The sequence below is a fragment of the Gadus macrocephalus genome, chromosome 23, assembly GCF_031168955.1.
Source record: "Gadus macrocephalus chromosome 23, ASM3116895v1".
Classification (NCBI taxonomy): domain Eukaryota; kingdom Metazoa; phylum Chordata; class Actinopteri; order Gadiformes; family Gadidae; genus Gadus; species Gadus macrocephalus.
In genome coordinates, this window is record NC_082404.1 from 15,652,909 (window position 1) to 15,674,808 (window position 21,900).

Sequence of the window (21,900 nt, forward strand, 5' to 3'; positions counted from 1 at the left end):
ATATAAACATTAACATAATTGCTGTGATTATATCATGAGTGATGATTTTACAACATTGGACTTAACACCATAATAATCAGGATACTGTTATAATTACATGTCTATTTTATATTCATAAACTATTAAATCATACTATCATCTTGTCACTATTATAATAATTATAATTTTGTTACATTACATTATCTGTAGCACATAATCATATTAACATGTTTTGAATGATGCATGTGTTTCATCTTAGATTTCAATTAGAGCTGGTGATGCTGTTTATTTAATAATGATGACGATGATGATGATGATAATTATAATTAAAAATATTGGTTTAGCAGCCTAATCATGTTTCTCCCGTCAGATGCCTGTGAACTCACACTGGACCCAAACACAGCCCACAGACGACTCTCTCTGTCTGAGGACAGCAGGAAGGTGACGCGGGTTGAAGAGGACCAGTCGTATCCGGATCACCCAGAGAGGTTTGACACCTGGCACCAGGTGTTGTGTAGAGAGGGTCTGCCTGGCCGCTGCTACTGGGAGGTAGGGTGGGGAGGACGGGTTCATATAGGAGTGGCATACAGAGGAATGACAAGGAGTGGAGGGGCTAATGACAGCATGCTTGGATTGAACAACAAGTCCTGGAGTCTTGTTTGTGATGACGACGATGATGCTGCTGTCTACATTGTCCGTCACAACGGTAGTTCAACAGATATACGTCCCCCCCCTCACTCTAACAGAGTAGGAGTGTATCTGGACCGGCCCGCTGGCTCTCTGTCCTTCTACAGAGTGTCCCCAGGAGGAGGAGGGTCCTCAGACACACTGACACTCCTCCACACCTTCCAGGCCTCCTTCACCCAGGAGGACCTCCTCCCTGGGTTTATGTTACGTAAGAGTGGTTCCTCAGTGTCTCTGTGAGTGTCCATTGTAGATACACAAACACACACACAGACCCATGGAAAAGCACACACATGTAGACAGTCATAAACACACCCAAACCAACAAACATATGTACATAGAAATTAACACACACACACGTACACACAAACAAACACATCGTTCATGACTCTATAAACACACACACATACACACAAACAAACATATCGCACTCTATAAACACACACACACAAACGTATACAGACTTAATCTCACACACACACGCACGCACGCACGCACGCACGCACGCACGCACGCACGCACGCACGCACGCACGCACGCACGCACGCACGCACGCACGCACGCACGCGCACGTACACGTACACAGACTTATTTACACAGACATGCACTCACACACACACACACATTCATGGATCTAAACCCACAGCAGGTCTGTGTTCCGGGGGTAAGCAGCAGGTAACATCAGTGTCTCTCGTGGTTCATCTCTCAGCCCTCTCTGTGTTCAGCTGGGCTGCTGAGCGTCAGATTAGAGGGGGCCGCTTGGGTCTGGGGGGTCCTCACAGTCCTGACGTTGTTGAGGACCAGCTGTTAGGGGGACGTTTGAATACCTGTGGACCCATGGACGTACCTGTAGTGCATCGGGTTGTTGAGCAGCAGCTGTTGGTGCTCTGAGGGGTCATCCCGTTCAGTGGAAGTACAACACTTTGTGATTGATTTAAATGCTCCACTGAACTCCAAATGCTGCATTTTATTGGGCTTCTGAAAGGTTCAGTATAAACCATGAAAGAAAAATCTTCCTTTGGGTTAAGCAGGTTGAACAAAGATTTACTTTCTGATGTAAAATGTGTTTTAATTGTTGATTGATGGTACGCTATTTTACTACAATATTTTATATATTTTCAACATTGTTTTAAAGGAATACAAAATCAGTTTATATTTTGCCATGCCTGACATGGAACGTGATTTAAAGCAGATTTAACAACATGATCATGAATGATGATAAGGGTTCTATGGGAAAGGGTAACGATGTTGTAAATTACTTTAAACGGAAGATAGTTTCTTTGTGTTCTGTTGGGAACAACAAGTCAACATGTTCAATGATTAAAGATACCTGTTTAGGATTTGTAATTGTTCATAAAGCATAATGTTAATAAACAACTCAGTCGATCAACTGAACGTTCTCGTGTGTTCAGAGGATTCTTCCCGTTAGGTCAGTTTAAATCCTCCAAGTCTTCTGGAGACGTTACCTCCAACACAACAGTGGAGTCTCCATTCACCCCTTCATCAGTGTGGAGGGAGGATATTACCACACACACAACAGTGGAGTCTGACTTTTTTAACCACACACGCATATACAAAAACAAAAAGTAGGTAAAAAGGTGGCTAAACAGACAGGCTAAACAGACAGGCTAAACAGACAGGCTAAGCTTGCCAGAGCCTAGCCTATCTGGCGAACTCTGCTGTCTCTGATTGGTTCAGAGACAGCAGGCCTGTGGTAATGCATCAGGCCCTTAGAGGGTATTTCACGTTACATGGTGCAAAGGTTTCCTTACGTCCTCATCTCCTCCCTCCTTATCCTTGCTGTCATTGGACGGCGGGACGAAGTGGGTCAGCTGGATGCAGTCCTCCAGGTAGTACCGCACACACACACACACACACACACACACACACACACACACACACCTTGTCAATCAAAATCAAACCATTTTCATATTTTTATTGATCAATTTTGGGACCGATAAGGTGCTGTGATTTTTGTTGTTTCCCAGATTATCGATCTCTTCAATTTTGATACAATTTCTTCTGTTGATATACAATACAGATATTTTGTCATTTTGAGAACGCATATATCTGCTGACCTTCTCCCCGAAGTCGAAGCAGGGCGAGGGGAAGGTCATGTCCTGGCTGCTGAAGGACAGTCGACGGAGGTCTTGTGGATGAGGGCGTCGCCTCATTCCGGGGTCAGGATCCCCCACTTCTCCATGTAGACGCACCCGTTGGGGTAGGAGCCCAAAGGTCAACAGGCTGACCACCACATCCAGACCGTTGTCTGCCCCCTCCGCGTTCAACACCCGGCTCATCAGACCCTCTGTTAAACACACACATGGTTCTCAGGTTAGACACACGTCATACGATGACCGATTACCAACATTTCAGACCGACTCTCTGAAGACTAAAACTCCATCCAGAGGCCAAATGTCGATGAAATGCAAGAAAAGCAACAGAGCTACGATGTCTGCATGCAGGGATTTGACTCGGGGCAGAGCAAGCAGGGGCTGGGGGAATAGGAATCCATTCATGGGAGAATCGGGACTCTTTGATTAAGCGATACTTGATTGAGCAACGTTGTCAGATTGACCCAAATCAGTACTTTCCTATAGAGAGCTCTATAGGAAAGTACTGATTTGTGTCTCTCTGACAACATTGCTCAATCAAGTATCTCTTAGTGTTATGCGTGCTCGACAATCGTCCATTTGCATTGAGGACCTGTAGAACAGAAACCACAACGTAAACCTTCCAAAAAGATCGAAATACCGTACCACAATATTTACAGAATCTCAGTATTCACACAACGGCTTTTCATATCGCATCGTTCCGGCTGATTCCAGACCCTAGAAGAGACTGCGGTGGGCGGGGCAAGGGGGGATATGAACCAATCACCTTCAGGGAAGCCAGAGATGGTGAGGATGTCCTCCAGCTGGACCTTGGCCTCCTGGGTCATCCTCAGGGTGGACGTGTTGAGGCGCTTCTGCTCACACACACACACACACACACACACACACACACACACACACACACACACACACACACACACACACACACACACACACACACACACGAAGTGAAGACTAGAATAGAGTTGATTTCTAAAATTGCTGGTTTGGTCATGTGATGTTTAATTCAAACCACATCGTATAACATTTATAGCGCCTAGAAGGGCTGCAATAGTAACTAGGGCCCCATCCTATTATCCCCCCTAGCCCTAGATTTGAGCCCTAGCCCTAGAAGTTGTGCGTTCCCTCGGAGGGGCAGGGTGATCCAATACTTAGGGGCAAGAGAGAGGGCCTATTTCCCCTTAAAGTCCCTTGGCAGCTCGCCAGCTCGGTACCTCACTTACAGCCAAGGGAGTATCACGTATGACCCAGGACACGTTGAGAACTCAGCAAGCGGCTATTTTTCCATGTTTCTCAAACAGTTATACATTATGTTAAATTATTTATCCGTAGTCTGGATTTAACTGTACGAGCTGAATGTGTAGGTTGTCTTATTTTCGACACAAGGGTGACATTTTCAAACGTGAACGAAAATAGTAGTAGGCTCCTTCCTGTAGTGTAGACACGTCGGTGCTGCGCGTGACGTAGGGGAGCACGTTCACTACGCTAATTTGCATAATATTAATTATAGTGGTGTCACATTTCATAGGGAACGATCTTCACTATCACTTCACTCTTTATTGTGGAGGGAAGTGTTCTCGTTAAGGGGAGAGGAATGGGACAGGGCCTAGTACTCATCTAACGAAGCAAGGATCAACAATATAAAGTCACTGATTAAAATACTAACAGGTAACTGTTGGAAAAGCGACGAGTAACTTCAATACAAGCACTAGTAACTCAAATGAGTTTGGCTTCTGGACGCAGTGTTCAAACAGAGATACAGAATAGATGGGAGTGAGCGCTGGTGGTGGGGACCAGGACACCCACTTGAAGAGGCCTCCCATGATCATCATTCCCTCCCCCCTCCCCCTCTTCCTCCTCCACCACCACCTCCACCGCCTCCTCCTCCTTCTTCACCTCCTTCTCCCCCTCCTCCTCTTCCCCTCCCCCTCCTCTATGATATGTAAACGAGCGGTTATGGTGGGAGCAGGACGCTCCCTTGAAGATGCCTCCCATGACCATCATCTCGCCCAGGCGGGGCTCCACGCTGGGCCACGGGGCGTCCCAGAGAGGGCAGCTCGTCGTTGCTGTCCACAGCGTCCACTTCTGGTGGACCAACCCCAAGGAAACATCAACAATCCCCACAGTAAGTAAGTAAGTAAAATCCATTCATAAGGCACATTTAAAAACTGTTTTCATTGGCCAAAGTGCTGTACATGGTGCAACCAAAGGCACATAATAGAACACAGGCCACCTTATATAGGTGGCCTGTGTTCAGACACTGGGTCAAAACCCAAAATATATACACAGTCAATACAAAGACACATTCAGAAACATGACCGGGTTTCTTACTTGCAGGAGTCGATGACGTACACCGCGTCGTTGAGGGTGATGCTGGTCTCTGCCATGTTGGTGGACAGGACGACCTGCAGGAGGCAGGGAACAACAACAGGAGATGGACAGGCAAGGGTGGATTCCAGGCAGCTGGGCAGGCAGAGGAGCACACGGGGTGGATGGCAGGCAGCTACGGGGTTGGTGATCCTGGGCCGAGGACAACGCGGAGAGTTAAAGGTCCCACGACATGCCACCAGGTGTGGTGTGATTAGCCGTTACAAGCCGTTTTGGAAATCGGCCCCTTATGACATCACAGGTGGGCGTGTCCACCTAGATGTGTGCTGGATAGATCAGTCTACCAGCCTACCCAGTGGACTGTAGCAAACGTTGCTCATCTCTCCGTCACACATCTAGGTGGACGCGCCCAACAGTGATGTCGGAAGATTGTTTCTTTGTGTTCTGTTGGGAACAACAAGTCAACATTCTTCCCTTTAGTTAAAGTCTCCAGTCACCCCTCCATCAGTGAGGATTGATTCAACACCAGTAAGACACCAGTGGGACACCATTGAGAGACCAGTGGGACACCAATAAGACACCAGTGGGACACCATGCAGTGAGACACCAGGGGGACACCAGTGAGACACCAGTGAGACACCAGTGAGACACCAGTGAGGCACCAGTGGGACACCAGTGAGACGTTCTGCCATTCTCCCCGAACAAAGGACTGAGGCCTCCTCAGTGCTGCCCTTGCTGGCCGGACCTCCACACTGCAGTCATGTCCAGTAGATAAACGATAGCCCAGAGCAGCGGGCCGCGCCCTCATTCTCACCGCTCACCTGATCCTCACCCCTGAGAGGGTCCTAAACGCTGAGCCTTCTCTTTAGTCCTGGGGGGCTCTCCCTCACAGCAGAGGGCTCCTAAACGCTGGGCCTTCTCTTTAGTCCTGGGGGGCCCTCCCTCACAGCAGAGGGCTCCTAAACGCTGGGCCTTCACTTTAGTCCTGGGGGGCTCTCCCTCACAGCAGAGGGCTCCTAAACGCTGGGCCTTCTCTTTAGTCCTGGGGGGCTCTCCCTCACAGCAGAGGGGCTGCTCAAAACCCGGAGGGCTGACTGACCTCTGTTCAGGATGGTTTGGCCCCCCCCCACACACACACTGCTCCTTCATGGCTCCTAATGGATACTGTTGATTCTGCTTTTGTTTGGTTTGTTTGATTATTCTCCTCGATTAAACTTGTCAAAGTTCCGTTCTGTATTTGATGTAATCAATAAAAGGTTGTTTTTGCTATAACCAAGTACGACCACTAGAGGGCAGTGTTTCTAGTGTCTTCATTTACACTGAATGAGAAGTTGATTGGGTGTAGGCATGACACAGTCGGCAGTGGCGAAGCTAGACCTTTTTTGGGTGTGCTCAAGCCCACCCAAAACTTGCCTTAGCCCACCCTATCGTTTCCTCATTTACACAAGCAATGTGAGGATGGATGCTGTAATGAACAGGCTTAAATGGGCTAGTGAAATCGAGCGCAACCTTCCTGCAGGAATCTCTACCCTCTGATTGGTGGGTGGGCGTCTCTTGTTTGACAAAAACAAAAATACAGCACGAGCGCACCTAACATAGTTTCTGCTGTTTTGTCTGTCAAAGAGGCTAGCTAGTCTTTATCTGAAAATCCACGATTTCCGGCTGTGTTATAACATGACCTGGTAATAATAATACTAATGATTTTAAAACCTTGACATAATCTGTCAGATGTATTAAAAGACAGTTGACCACAAGGCGATTCTATCTATGCCTCTTCTTGAATTGCTTCATGTTTTAGTCGGCAGAGCCTTGTAATGCTGCGTAGCATGATAAGCATGATAAGGAGCAAGGAGCAGAAAAAGTTGACAAGGGGCCATGGGGGCTAATTTTCAGTTGAAAAAAAACGCTGGCATTAGTTAATCAGCTGAGGGCGTATTCATTGCCATAACAACGTGAGCTAATCAACAAGTACCACATGTTCTAATACTAGAGCATTAGAACATGTTAGACTCAGGCAAACGTCCTGAAATGTTCTGTCTCTCTTCTAAACACTTCTCTGTTATTTGGTGAACACCTAAATCTCTTTATTCCCTCCTTTCCTTGCATTTTTTCAACACGGGCAGCACACGATTCGTCACGGAAAAGGTAAGGTACCGTTTCCTTAATTCTTCTTTTCTTACGAGATGTATTCTTACTATATTAATTTATTCTTACTAAATTAATCTGTTTCCAGTCCAAGCTCAGTGTTTCCATGTTTGTGGTGTAAAAGAGGTTTAATGAAGGAGTATGCGTCAGAACATCAGTAACTAGTTTCACCGTGTTGAGGGCGATTATATACGGATCCTCTGGTACGGGAACGGGACAGAACAGTTTGTTTGTATTGTGGACTTTTATTCTGCAGGGAGGTCAGTTCGGTCAGAGTTTCATCGGTAACATTAGTTTATAATTGATGGCTTGGAACTGTCGGATCTTAAGGGCATAGTGATAGAGAGAGTGTTTGTGTGTGCAGGGACGTCCCTAGGAATTCTGGCCCCCCTGACAGAATTCAGTTGCCCCCCCCCCCCCCCTCACATCATTAAATATTGGGTTAGACTGGGTCAAAGTTGGGTAGTCAAAAATGAATAAGAACTGTATAACAACATGATAAACCTACCTACTTACCTAGGCTACTTTGTACACTAGATGGTTAGTTTTTTAGTTAGTATTTAGTTACACATTTACCTGGGTTGTAGTTACTATAGACAGAAATAGGCTAATAGACTGAGACAGTGCTGCTTCTACTTAGACTGTCCTCCTTCTCCCCTTCTTCTATTTCAACCTCATTGGTTTCTTCTGTGGGATCATCATGGCTTGAAGAGGGCCCTGACTCTAAGATACATCGTATAATTCAGAATGTCTCATAATTATCTGAACATATTAAACAATGTTGTCAACCGTCTATTTGATTGGATTGAGCTGGGCATGACTAAATATGTATTTGTATGTTTTCATTTGCTGCATTAGCCTACAATAAATAGCAGCTATTAATCTAAGGGTAGACTACTTGTAATTTTAGCTGACTTAAAATTTAAAAGTCAGCTAAAATGTAAGTATCCTTAGTTTAATGTCTGCTAATATTGTAATGCAGCCAATCAAAATATTCAAAATCTGTTTACATAAATGTTATTATCATGCTGGCAAGCAGTATGGAATGTTAATCGTCGCATTATCTCCATTTATACCATGGTCTGGGTGAATACTCGATTCTGATTGGCTGGAGGGTGTAGGTTAAAAAGTGTTAATTTACACCTTGGAAAGACGTTGACCCTATGAAGACGCTATGGCCACGTTGCTTGGCAACGCCTGCATACGGGAGATATTAATAGTCTGCTCGATTTGTAAAAATAATGTAGGCTTTTTGTAGATAGGTAGGCTATTGGATTATATCATGTGAATGGTAATGCAAACAATCTTTTCAGTTTTATCATCAGTGCAGGTTGTAATTATTTTTAGCTACAGTAGCGCTAGCTGCTAGGCTAGGCTTTTTATCAGGTTGTTGGGAAAGTGTAGAGGAAGGAATATACCTTTCGTGGTAAAAAACTGGGTGACGAACTGTCGACCGCTTTGAGCTCTTTCCTCTCTCTCTTTCCTCCCCTGACAACCTGACCTTAATTTCACTGACCGGGATACACACAAACTGACTTTAGACTGCTAGTTTAAGACACTAGCAGTCTACACTTGCTTCACAAGACAAATGAGAGGGGTGATAATAGGACGAAGACTTTCTAATGATTTTGTAAAAATTGAGAAACACAACAAAACAAAACAAGCAGAAAAACCACCTTAATTTGATGATTTAATCCGAAAAATATAACTTTTTTTTTTTTTTTGCATATACTTTTAATAATACCACCAGTGTCCTCTGGGGCGCCCCCGTCAGTGCTGCGCCCCTGGAATCGTCCTAATTTACCCCCCCCCCCCCTAAGGACGTGTGTGTGTGTGTGTGTGTGTGTGTGTGTGTGTGTGTGTGTGTGTGTGTGTGTGTGTGTGTGTGTGTGTGTGTGTGTGTGTGTGTGTGTGTGTGTGTGTGTGTGTGTGTGATCTAGAAGATCATAGAGAGCGATTAGAGTGTAGCTCTAGACAGAGTGAGTGATAGAGTTTGTGATCTAGACATACAGTAGGTTGTGATAGAGTGTGTAGTTCTAGACAGAGGGACGGATAGTATGTGCCACTGACGACGACGTTTGACACGTCGTCGTCAGTGGCGTGGCGTGGGGATTTTTTTTGAGGAAGCCAAGTGAGGCCAAACCTTTAGAGAAAATAGTACGTTGCAGCTTGGATGTATTCAATGCAACTACAAGAGCTATTTGAGCGCCAGGTCATTTACCCGGACTTACACATGCCTGAAATCACACACACACACACGCACGCACGCACGCACGCACGCACGCACGCACGCACGCACGCACGCACACACACACACACACACACACACACACACACACACACACACACACACACACACACACACACACACACACACACACACACACACACACACACACACACACACACACACACACACACACACTGCCAGTGATATGTGCAGCAGATACTTTCTCGTGCTCATGAGAAACATAAAAAACAATGTTTTCACCCCATGTCCCTTTACGGGTTCCGTACTCTCTACCACCGTGTCCGCCATGTTTTTGTTAGAAGTTTGTTGTGATGCGAAACGTGTATGGGAGAACACTACGTACATGTAAGGAGCGGGAGTGAGCAGCTGAACATGGCTTGTAGGCTCAAAGAGCGGCGGTCGGCCTTATAAAATAGCGCTCGCAAGGCAGCATCAAAATAGTATACCGGTATGGCGATATTGTCCTAACTGCATATCTCTTTAAAAAATATACCGGTATAAATTTTACTACCGGTATATCGCCCAGCCCTAAGTATTGGGTAATTAGCACTAGGCTACACGAGAGCTACTAGTCTATCAATCTATGGGTGGTCAAATGGATTTTCTAGGCTGGTGGGTGGTCTAGGTTGGAGGCCCGATATATTATTTGATAAGGCCCACAATCTCTAGCGGTGCCCCTGGCTCTACATGGCCAATAAAAGCATCTCTTGTGGAGCTAATAGTCTCCAGTTTTCCCTCTTTTAGACCAGGGAGACCTTCATCTAGGACAGATGCTTCTGATGTCCTCAGTTAGTTCAAAGTAAAGTTCTCCTTGATGTTTGTTCTGTTCCAGAGGGCTGAGGAGAACGCACACGCTTTTCTAGACAAGGAGCTGAAGAAGCTCTGGAGGGATCTCTTCTCAGATTACCCACAATGCTCAGAGAGTCAGAGGGAGGACGAGGAGGAGGATGGTAAGAACGAGGAGCAGAGGAGGCGCGCCATAGAGGGAGTGGTAGACATCACAAAGCTCTGCCTGATGGAGATGAACCAGGAGGAACTGGCCGACAAGCTGGGGAGTGGTAAGATACTCATATATAGGTTAAATGGTTTGATCCAGATATGTAGGGTCATTGTGGGAGTATCAGGTTGAAGAATTTTTTGACATTAAACTGCAGATCAACAGCAGAATAACTCAGTGGAAGAGATGCACCACTATCTTGTTATGTCAGGTTAACAAGTCACTGATACCACTGATACTCAACAACGACAGCACTACTAATAAAGTCATAAGATCCATATAAAGTAGAATTGTATAATACTTTTGTCTTTACACCAGTAATATTGCTTGGAAATATGAATGGTATGTTTCTTCTGGTTTGGGATTTAGGAGCTGTTGCGGTCCAGTGGCAACATGAACTCAAGGCTCATCTGAAGAAGAAGTTCCACTGTGTGTTTGAGGGAATCGCTAGAGCAGGAGAGCAGAGACCTCTGAATGAGATCTACACAGAGCTCTTCATCACAGAGAGAGGCAGTGGAGAGGTCAACATGGAACATGAGGTCAGACTGATTGAAAAGGCATCCAGGAAAACAGCCAATGAGGAAACACCAATCAGATGTGAAGACATCTTTAAACCTTTACCTGGACAAGATAAACCAATCAGAACAATAATGACAACTGGAGTGGCCGGCATTGGTAAAACTCTCTTAACACACAAGTTCACTCTGGACTGGGCCGAAGGCAAAGCCAACCACGACATAGACTTCACATTTCTCCTCACTTTCAGAGAGCTGAATTTATTGAAAGGGAAAGAGTTTAGCTTACTGAAACTTCTTCATCAGTTTTCTGTTGAAACCAAAGAATCAGAAATCTACAGATACGACCATGACCAAGTAGTCTTCATCTTGGATGGTCTGGATGAGTGTCGACTTCCTCTGGACTTCCAGAACAACCCGATCTGGACTGATGTCACCGAGCCGACCTCAGTAGACGTGCTGCTGACAAACATCATCAGGGGAGTCCTGCTTCCCTCTGCCCGCATCTGGATAACCACACGCCCTGCCGCAGCCAATAAGATCCCTGCTGAGTGTGTTGACATGGTGACCGAGGTGAGAGGGTTCACCGACCCACAGAAGGAGGAGTACTTCAGGAAGAGATTCAGAGAGGGGACACTGGCCAGCACAATCATCTCTCACGTCAAGAAATCTCGAAGCCTCCACATCATGTGTCACATCCCAGTCTTCTGTTGGATCACTGGTACAGTTCTAGTGGACTTCTTCAAAACATCCCAGAGAGGAGAAGAGGTGCCCAAGACCGTGACTCAGATGTACAGCCACTTCCTGAGGGTTCTGTCCATACAGGGGGACAGGAAGTATCATGGGAGAGCTGAAACCGATCCACACTGGAGTTCGGAGAGCAGAGAGATCATTTTTTCTCTGGGGAAACTGGCTTTTAACCAGCTGGAGGAAGGCCAGCTGATCTTCTACGAGGCAGACTTGGCAGAGTGTGGCATCGATATCAGAGCAGCCTCAGTGTACTCAGGAGTGTTCACCCAGATATTTAAAGAGGAGTGTGGACTGCACCAGGAAAGGATGTTCTGCTTTGTCCATCTGAGCATCCAGGAGTTTCTGGCTGCCCTTTATGTCTTTCTGTCCTACATCAACACTGGTGTCAACCTGCTCTCAGAAGAACATCCAACCTCCAGGGAAGCTGAACTCCTCCTCCTCTACCAGAGTGCTGTGGACAAGGCCTTACAGAGTGAGAACGGGCACCTGGACTTGTTCCTCCGCTTCTTCCTGGGCCTCTCTCTAGAGACCAATCAGATGCTCCTACAAGGTCTGCTGGGACCAAGAGGAAGTAAATTACAGGACAATCTAACAAAAAACGTTCCATCGGGGCAGACAGGAAGGAGGTCACAACTCAATAACCAAATAGTCCATTACATCAAGGAGAAGATAGGTGGAGATCTCTCTCAAGAGAGAAGCATCAATCTGTTCCACTGTCTGAATGAGCTGAATGACAGTTCTCTAGTGGAGGAGATCCAACAGTACCTGTCATCAGGAAGACTCTCCACAGAATCTCTCTCCTCTGCTCAGTGGTCAGCTCTGGTCTTCATCGTACTGACATCAGAAGAGCAGCTGGACGTGTTTTACCTGAAGAAATACTCTGCTTCTGACGAGGGTCTTCTGGGGCTGCTACCACTGATCAAAGCCTCCAAAACATCTCTGTAGGTTCACTCATAAGATGCATTAACAATACAGCACTATACATAACACTAGAATATAAAAGTTGTAGTAAATTTACAGGGATGGGAATTGATAAGAATTTCACGATTCCGATTCTGCTTATCGATCCGATTCCTTATCGATTCTCTTATCGATTCTCATTGGGTGATAAAATAAGTATAAATGTGTTTGTTTGTATTAAATCTCTTTAATATCTGATCAGAAGTGCTTCTAGCATTAGGAAATTGTACATTTTCAAATCAATTGGTCTAGACGAAAAAATATATAAAAACATATGCCATCATTATGTGCCATACAACTAAAAACACAGACTGAAAACAGCCAAGTAAGAGCTTGTGCCTTTTGGAATGCTAACAGTGCTCATTTGCATTCAACTTGTAACAAAATTCAACTGACATAAACAAAATGAAGCATTGATTAGACAGATATTTATTAGATGGGCCTACCTATTAAACCGTTGGAACACACAAGACCGGAAACCATAGCAATGCCGGTAAACAAATCCCGAGAAGCCCAATCCCTATGAGAGCTCCCCGCGCTACGGCCATCCGGAGGCGACAGAGCTGTTTGCCGTGATATTATATATACAATTATAATATATTATATACTATTATATATAGAGCTCCGTGAGTCGCAAACTGCAACCATCACTTTCTCCTCCATGCCGCAGTCACCCCGGACTGCACTGCACTGAGTTTGACGGCTGAATGCTGATTGGCTGTTACGTTACACATGTCACTCAGTTATCACGCTGTTGAACGCTGATTGGCTGTCATCACGACAAAAACTTGTCGCCGGTTTTCTCCCGCGAAAATTTCGCCCTCATACGCGTCTCTACATTCACTTTGTATGGGATCTTGTCGCCCCGTCGCGTTTGGTGTGAACGCACAATGCGATTCTTCCTCGGCGGCGCCATGTTTGCTGCGTTCTGAACCAAAACAAAAGCAGCGTGTGTGTGACGTCATGACGCATTTGCCGCGACCGGAACCGATAAGCGGAATCGTTAAGCAGGCTTGCTAATGATTGCAAGGAATCGGTTGACTCGGAACCGGTTCTGAACAAGAACCGGTTCTCGATTCCCATCCCTAATCTCTGACGGTGCACTAAGAAGATGTATTGCAATGCAATAGAATATACATAATACTAGAATACAAAAGTTATAATAACATGCAACATATATCTGTAGGCATACTTATAACATGTTTTACGATACACACTATATACATAATTCTATAAAAGTAATGTGATAGTTTTCTGTTATAGTATTTTTGTTAGTACCAACATTGTACACCTAATATGTAACTACCATTTAAAGATCTAATGTATAATCATTTGTTCAACTATCAGAAAAGTCTTATAAAACATTTAATCACGGTTCTCAACATGTTCTGTTTTTTTGTGTGAAGGCTGAACAGCTGTAAGCTGTCAGAGAGATGCTGTAAAGCTCTGGCCTCAGTTCTCAGCTCCAACTCCTCTAGTCTGAGAGAGCTGGACCTGAGTTCCAATCGTCTGCTGGATTCAGGAGTGAAGCTGCTCTCTGCTGGACTGGGGAGTCCACACTGTACACTGGAAACTCTCAGGTCAGTTTTACTAAATGCAAACAGTTACACCACAAGGTTCGGTTTCAGAAGACTTTTAACTGCTGCCCCCTGGTTTGAGAATCACACCTAAATGACGTCAAACTATAACAGATAATAACTCGGTACCTTTGATGACCACAAGTATTAGAGTGGTGCCATTGGACATGTTACACCTTGTTGTTTATGTGGGAAAATGAAAAGTTGAATAGTTATCCAAGAGTTACCATTGCATCTTTTCAATTATATACGCAAAATATAATAATAGTTCCCTCCCACAATCTCCTGTTAGCGGGAGAGTGGGAGTTAAACAAATGAAGTCACAGTATTTGCATCAATCAAAGGTTATAGGTCTACGTAGACTAATTATATTTTGGCGAGCAGCACACGCGCGTGCGTGTTCTTGCGGTGTATTGTGTAACTGCTTTAAACTTGGTCTCCCGTCGGGTCATTCCTGTGCTGTCCCCTTTAAACAAATGTAGCCACAGTATTTGCATCAATCTAAGATTATAGGTCTACGTAGACTTATTATATTGTGGCGAGCAGCACATGAATGACCAGACGGGAGACCAGGGCCCCGTTTCCCGAAGCATCGTAAGTGGTTCGTGAAGTTCGACGTACGAGCATCGTACAGTTTTCACACCTTTTCCCGAAAGCATCGTTGCGTAACGAACGTCAGGAAAACACTCGTAGCTAACGAGGCCTACAGGGGTACTCTTAGGGTGCTAAGGGCATCGTTACTATAGCCTCAGTGGAGTCACCTGCTGGACATTCTTTGGTATTGGATGTGTTTTATTAACACATCCAATACCGCAGAATGTCCAGCTGGCACCATTTCGCGATACCCCCAAAACAGTGGTTGCGCCAATATATTACTCATAGACTACTGTAAGATTTAAAAAGCAAAGACCGAGACAGAGTCCACAACAACATAATTTATTGCAGCAATTTAAAATTCCAAAAATAAATGCGCAGCCGAAATGTACCAATCAAACGCCACGTCCCGAGGCAACCCTCTCACAAGGCATATAATAAAATCAAATGATTCCATTGGTCTTGTGTGGGAGGTCGCTTTCGATCTGCACTTAATGTCTCCCTCTGATTTTAATTCAACCATCGTGGTTAAAATGTCCTCATATTGATCAATGACAGAAGACATACTGTACATGAATCATGCTGAGACCAGCGGGTGCTGGAGAATTTCTGCAGGCGTTTTTTATTGCGATTGTTTGCCAAAAAGCACTGTAAGTGCTTCGATGAGGCCGTGTTGAAGTTCATTATTAATTGGACCGTGTCTAGACAGTAACGCACATCCCTGACCTGAGTGGAGTGCACAATGGAGAGCGTGGTCTCTGCAGTGAACGTAGACTGCTGCGGGATACTGCTGCGATGCGTGCCTGAACCCCGCGTGCTTTCCCGCTTACATTACCAGCACCATCATAAGGCGTTTTTACACTGCCAAATATGCCATCTTATTCACGCCTTTTTCACGGCGCGATCCACGCGCTAACACTACCCAAGGTAAATTGCCTGCTTGAGCTAGCACCCCAATTTTGTTAATTTCGTCAGCAAAATAAAGAATATGTTGGCGTTTTTTGCACTTGTAAATAGTTAATCGCGTTTGTAACCTACACTGACGAGAACTCATTTTTGCATGCTGGTGACTTCATTCTTAAAAAAAATAAAACATTTGGGAGTATGCAAATTATTCTAAAGAGGTCAAAACTCTGGGCGCAGCCCCGCCTTCTCCAGTGAACCAAGAAAGCTTGCGCCGTGACGAACGGGGGATTTGACCCCCTCGGTTTTACACAGGAAACTTGAGATAAGACGGTGAAATCGCCGGGCATGCCAAGCTGCGACCGAACCGGCTTGGCAGTGTAAAAAGGCCTATACATCATCCTGCCCAACAATATGGGCAGGATGTAGACCAAGCTCTTCTAATTTGGGTCAGCAATTGCCGTGTGTCAATGCCCAGCCTCTGCCTTTGACTGATAATGAATGTATGGAACGTTGCATTTTTAATGTTTACACCAAAGATTCTGGACTAGAGAGTGCCCGCCAATCAATGAAACCTTATAAGGAATCAGATAAAGTCTGCTCTCTTTGCTGAGCAAAGCATGTTTCAGAAATCAGCACATTAAGATAAATGTAGTTGTCACACAAGCTGTTTTAGATTTTTGTAACATGGAATTGTTTCAGGGGGAAAAATGCCTCGAAAAAATATACGCACAGTGCATTCAAGATTAGGACTGACAAAGCATATGTCAGCCCAGGCCTAATCAATTGTGTTGCAATATCTTCGGCATTCATATTATTGCAGTCTATTCTTTTCGTAGGATACTCTGTTGTTAGCCTTGATGGAGTCATATTTGAACCTAATTTCCTGTGAAATGCCTGCGTCTCCCCATCCTGCAGAGCCCATTTCAGCACCGTGTCAGTGGACAGTTTCAAGCCTACAAACGTTGTTAGAGCATAACACGCGCGTCCATGTTAAGAGGGGTTTCAGGAAATGCTCAAAAGAAATGTATGAAGCTTCGCAAAATCCTTTGTGAGAATGATCGTACAAGCTTGGATCCATCGTTATCGGGAAACGGGGCCCAGGTTAGCAGTTACACAATACACGCAAGACCCAGATAGTTGCCTTTTGTTTTACTTACACACACACACACACACACACACACACACACACACACACACACACACACACACACACACACACACACACACACAACCCTTGGTTGCCGGGAAACGGGCGATCGTCTGTTGCCGGGAAACGGGCGATCGCGTCAAATGACGTAGGACGCGAATGTTCAAGAACCTTCCTACGTCATTTGACGCGAACGCCCGTTTCCCGGCAACAGACGATCGCGTCGTCTGTTGCTATTCGATTAAACAATTAAATACAATACAAATATAAAGTAAAAACAAGAGTTAAATAGCGATCCGTTATCTGTATTATGTTATTTCGTCTTTTGGAAACATGAGCCGAATGTTTTTTGCAACCTGCCCGGCAACAGACGATCGCGTCGTCTGTTGCCAGGCAGGTTGTCAAGATGTAAACAACTGATGACGTAGGCCGGTACAATTTTCTCCCCCGTTACAATTTTAACGTGACAGTGCCGCTTTCCCCCGAGCCTCCCAGGATCCTTTGCGGCACCCGGACACGGTGACCAAGGCCGTGATCACAACAGTATAATTTACAGAAGAATAATGTATCATCATTTTTATATGACTATCAGAAAAGAAAAGTTTCTGATAGCTAACTATCAGAAAAGTCGTCTATAACATTAAATCAGGGTTCCTAACATGTTCTGTTTATTGTGTGTGCAGGCTGATTGGCTGTGATCTGTCAGAGAGATGCTGTGAAGCTCTGGCCTCAGTTCTCAACTCCAACTCTTCTCGTCTGAGAGTGCTGGACCTGAGTAACAATGATCTGCAGGATTCAGGAGTGAAGGTGCTCTCTGCTGGACTGGGGAGTCCACACTGTACACTGGAAACTCTCAGGTCAGTTTTACTCAATGTGCAAACCTTCAAAGCACAAGGATCTATATTACATATAGTACATAGTATAGTACAAAAAAAACTACAATAAAGACATTTAATGTACAGATTTAAGGCCATAAAGTAAAAATTCACAACCCTAAATAATTACAAGAATAATTCAACATATTTATATCGTTGTTGCCATGACAGTATAAGTTGTATGTTATATAAGTACAGTTGACTATTTTTTATTATTCTTATTCTACCATTCACATGTAGTCAGGCTTTTTTTTAAAGCCTATTATTAGCGTTTAAATCTAAAAAAATTGGCATAACTTGTCTTTCAATTACGGAAAATGTTAAAGACATAAACACAGTAACATGATCTTTTTATTTTGTGTGTGAAGGCTGAATGTCTGTCATCTGTCAGAGAGATGCTGTGAAGCTCTGGCCTCAGTTCTCAGCTCCAACTCCTCTAGTCTGAAAGAGCTGGACCTGAGTACCAATGATCTGCAGGATTCAGGAGTGAAGCTGCTCTCTGCTGGACTGGGGAGTCCACACTGTACACTGGAAACTCTCAGGTCAGGGTTAGGGTTAAATGTGTCTTTGGGTTTGTTTAATAGTAAGGGAGGATCCAGGACTAGGTGGGCTGTGATCTAAAAGAACAGACGACACGTGTCTAAAGCCCAGTTCAGACCAAAGATTAGCCTCGCAACGACTTGCAACTCGCAACTCCTTCCAACTCCTTGCGACGAGACGGGCTGCGACGTTCTAAAAGTGGGACAGTTCAAACTGCTGCAAAAAATCGAAATGGCTGCTGCAGCCGCCAATTTTTTCATGGCTACAAATGGCTGAATTCTTTTGTCAAAAAATCAAATTCGAAGTTTGTTTGTTTATTAATATTAATATTCGAATATATTCGAATGTTTAGTAATAATATTTTGACCATTAAATTCCTTCAGTAAATCCAGGATTGGGCTTCGCAAGGTTTGTTTACCGGCTTTGCTATGGTTACTGGTCTTGCGTGTTCCAACGGTTTATTAGGTTTCTAATAAATCGCTGTCTGATCAATACTTCATTCACATTCAGAGTCAACGCCCTACTATGTGATAGAATTATTAATTTATGCAAATAATTCTAGCTGGCTCAGCCAAAGTTTATCAGATGGCGGCTTATTTTGGCTTACACAATTATTGTATGGCGGCGGCTGAAATTCCAAATGGCGGCGCAAATGGACGCGCCTGGCGGCGGCTTCGGGGTCTACTTGAGCTAGCACCCCAATTTACCCTGCCGGACCCTGCACACACATTTAGGGTCCGGGAGGTTTATTGGGTTTCATTCTGATGTAAATGCGATGGGTCAGCGGTTCCGGGGTGGGGGGCTTGGGTAGAGGTGTTGCTGCGCTGTCTCCACAGAGACAACCCAGCGATATCATCATGAGCAGTTCTAACTGGAGAATAAGTGACACCGCGAGCTGCTGATCACGTAAGCGCATTGAACAAAGAAGTTGAAAGATGGTTCGTTCTACAAGAGAGACGCAGAGGAACTGTCCTTGGAGGCTTTTGTCGGGAAATATGTTGGTGTTTTGGCACTAAATAGTTAATCGCGTTTGCAGCCTACACTCTACGTGAACTCATTCTTGCATGCGGGTGTCTTCCTTCATAAAAAAATCAAAACATTCAGGAGTATGCAAATGATTCTTAAGAGGTCTAGACCCCGTGCACATCCCATCCAGCCTTCTCCAGTGACCCATGGTAGGGGGATTTGACCCCATCGGTTTTACACGGGAAACTTGAGATAAGACGGTGAAATCGCCGGGTGTACCAAGCTGTGACCGTACCGGCTTGTTAGTGTAAAAAAGCCTGATAAGGAGAGGACGGCGAGTTAGAAAGCCGAGAATTTGAAGCCTAATTAGGTCTACTTCAGGTCTACTTCAGGCCTATTCAGCAGCATAAACAGGGTGCCTACGCCATTCTTTGTAACGAGATTTCTATTTGCAAAAACTGTTGGTTTATTTTTATTGATCCCCTTCGAGAATTTGTGTTTTAAGGGGGGGGGGACTAGGCTATATTCTCGCCTTCCTACTTTGTAAAGCGCATTGTAGGCCTGTTGCTTTTGGGCCGATACTGCGCCCATTCCTTGATTCGTTCTGCCGCAGAACTCCAAACAATTAATTTCGTTCCAATGTTCGTCCAATCTACTCCAATAGTGGTCCTGCATTGAGTTTAAATCCAACTCTAATGAATATATGGTCCAGTTTTAAGTTTCAAGAATATTTATACATTCCCAGGGCATGTTAAATTAGTGCATGCCATGCCACTCATAACACACTTGTAAAATGCAGTCGTCAATTGATGGAATGGGTTATTTCATACATCATCACGAACAAAATTTGTAATTAATCAAATAAATTACAGATAAATAATACTGAAATGGCACTTTTTGGTTGAACACATTTGAACTAAATAATTACGATCCCCCAATATTGACCTGAAGATGGCGCCACTGATTGGTAGACTGTCGGAATGGCAGTAGGCCTACTAAAAGGTGTCTGAATGGGGGCATGTGGGAATGGCCGCATGTAACCATAACAAAGTTTATAGCTAACATGTACTGTGGACAGTACGGGACCGGGAGGGAGTAAGGCCGTGATGTACAAGTTGTTCTGTGGTGTGTCCTGATTGGCTGAAGAGAAATAGGTACGTCGTTGTGTTCTAAAACTGGACCTGGCGATTTGACACAAAACACTGTGACTAATTTAAGAGAGAGGAAAATAAATCGAGGGGTCCGGAGCAAGTATTGACAGAGACTTTATTGCTACCCACAAATAAGCATCAATAAAGGCGCATGGTTTGCAAAGCACTGGCGGTCAACGGATCGCGGCTCCCTCTTTATTCACACACACGAAACAGTTTCTTTGTTTGAGGTTTCCGCCCACAATCAATCATAAATTCGTCGAACCAAATTGTCAACAAAATAATTTAGGACACCAGGCTGCGGTCAGCACGCATTAACCCTGTAGCTTCCTGCTCCTCTGGTGGGTTCCTTCCAACATGCGCCCTGACCCCAGACTCTGTGGCACCGTGTCAGGCCCTGGATCAGAATCCAGAGACGCTTTAAATGTTTTCTACCATTAGATATATAGGCCTAATATTATTCATGGTTTACCATAGAATATAATCATTAATTTCTACCACAACTGCTGCAACTTTTTCCCGGCGAAGTTCCAAAACAGCCTTGTTACAAGTCGTTGCGAGGCGAATCTTTGGTCTGAGCTGGGCTAAAGATCCCTGACAGATTGAGCATCATTATTCATTTGTAGGCTGGGTTCAACATGCCAGTGGACCACAGATGGGAGAATGAGAGGCCAGAGGAGGAACAGAACTTTAGAGGACGAGGATTTCAGGAACATAAAAAAATATATGTTAGTTTGAAGGGTTGTTTATCTTTGCTGTCTTTTTTAGCTGCTAGTGTGTTATGAGTTAACAGGTTATTGTAGCTGACAGAACACTGGCCAGCTGATGTGAGGGTGAGGGGTTGCTGTCCTGTTAACTGCTAGCATGTTGTGTGTGTGTGTGTGTGTGTGTGTGTGTGTGTGTGTGTGTGTGTGTGTGTGTGTGTGTGTGTGTGTGTGTGTGTGTGTGTGTGTGTGTGTGTGTGTGTGTGTGTGTAGGTTGTCTGGCTGCCTGGTCACACAGGAAGGCTTTGCTTCTCTGGCTTTAGCCCTGAGCTCCAACCCCTCCCATCTGAGAGAGCTTGACCTGAGCTACAATCACCCAGGAGACTCAGGTGCTGCCCTGCTCTCTGCTGGACTGGAGGATCCACCCTGGAGACTGGACACTCTCAGGTATGGAGAGGACAGCTCACCATTCAGAGACAATGTCTCCTACAAGGATTCAACCCTCTGAAAAGTGATGAGACGGCAGATGATGATGGTGAATGTTTCAACATGCTGCTCTCACTTTGTTTCCCCCCCAGTGTGGAGCACGGTGGAGTGTGGAGACTGAAACCAGCTCTAGAGAAGTGTAAGTGTCTGTTTGATTCATCACAACGCACACTGACTATTGAGAGGGAAAGTCCATCCACACAGCAGGAGGTGACGTCTGTTCATTCAGAT

At 44.9% G+C, this 21,900-nt stretch overlaps 1 protein-coding gene and 1 long non-coding RNA gene across 2 annotated transcripts in view; one reads left to right on the forward strand and one right to left on the reverse strand.

Moving 5' to 3' along the window:
* The window catches only part of LOC132452740 (NACHT, LRR and PYD domains-containing protein 3-like), a 274,895-nt gene that overhangs the window by 159,015 nt on the left and 93,980 nt on the right, over nucleotides 1-21,900 (forward strand). The window contains exon 30 of the mRNA XM_060045505.1: nucleotides 18,191-18,364. Within this exon, the coding sequence (XP_059901488.1) occupies nucleotides 18,191-18,364 (174 nt within the window). The remainder of the gene's footprint in view (nucleotides 1-18,190; nucleotides 18,365-21,900) is intronic.
* Nucleotides 1-21,900, reverse strand: part of LOC132452777 (uncharacterized) — a 150,739-nt gene that overhangs the window by 12,174 nt on the left and 116,665 nt on the right. The window lies entirely within an intron of this gene.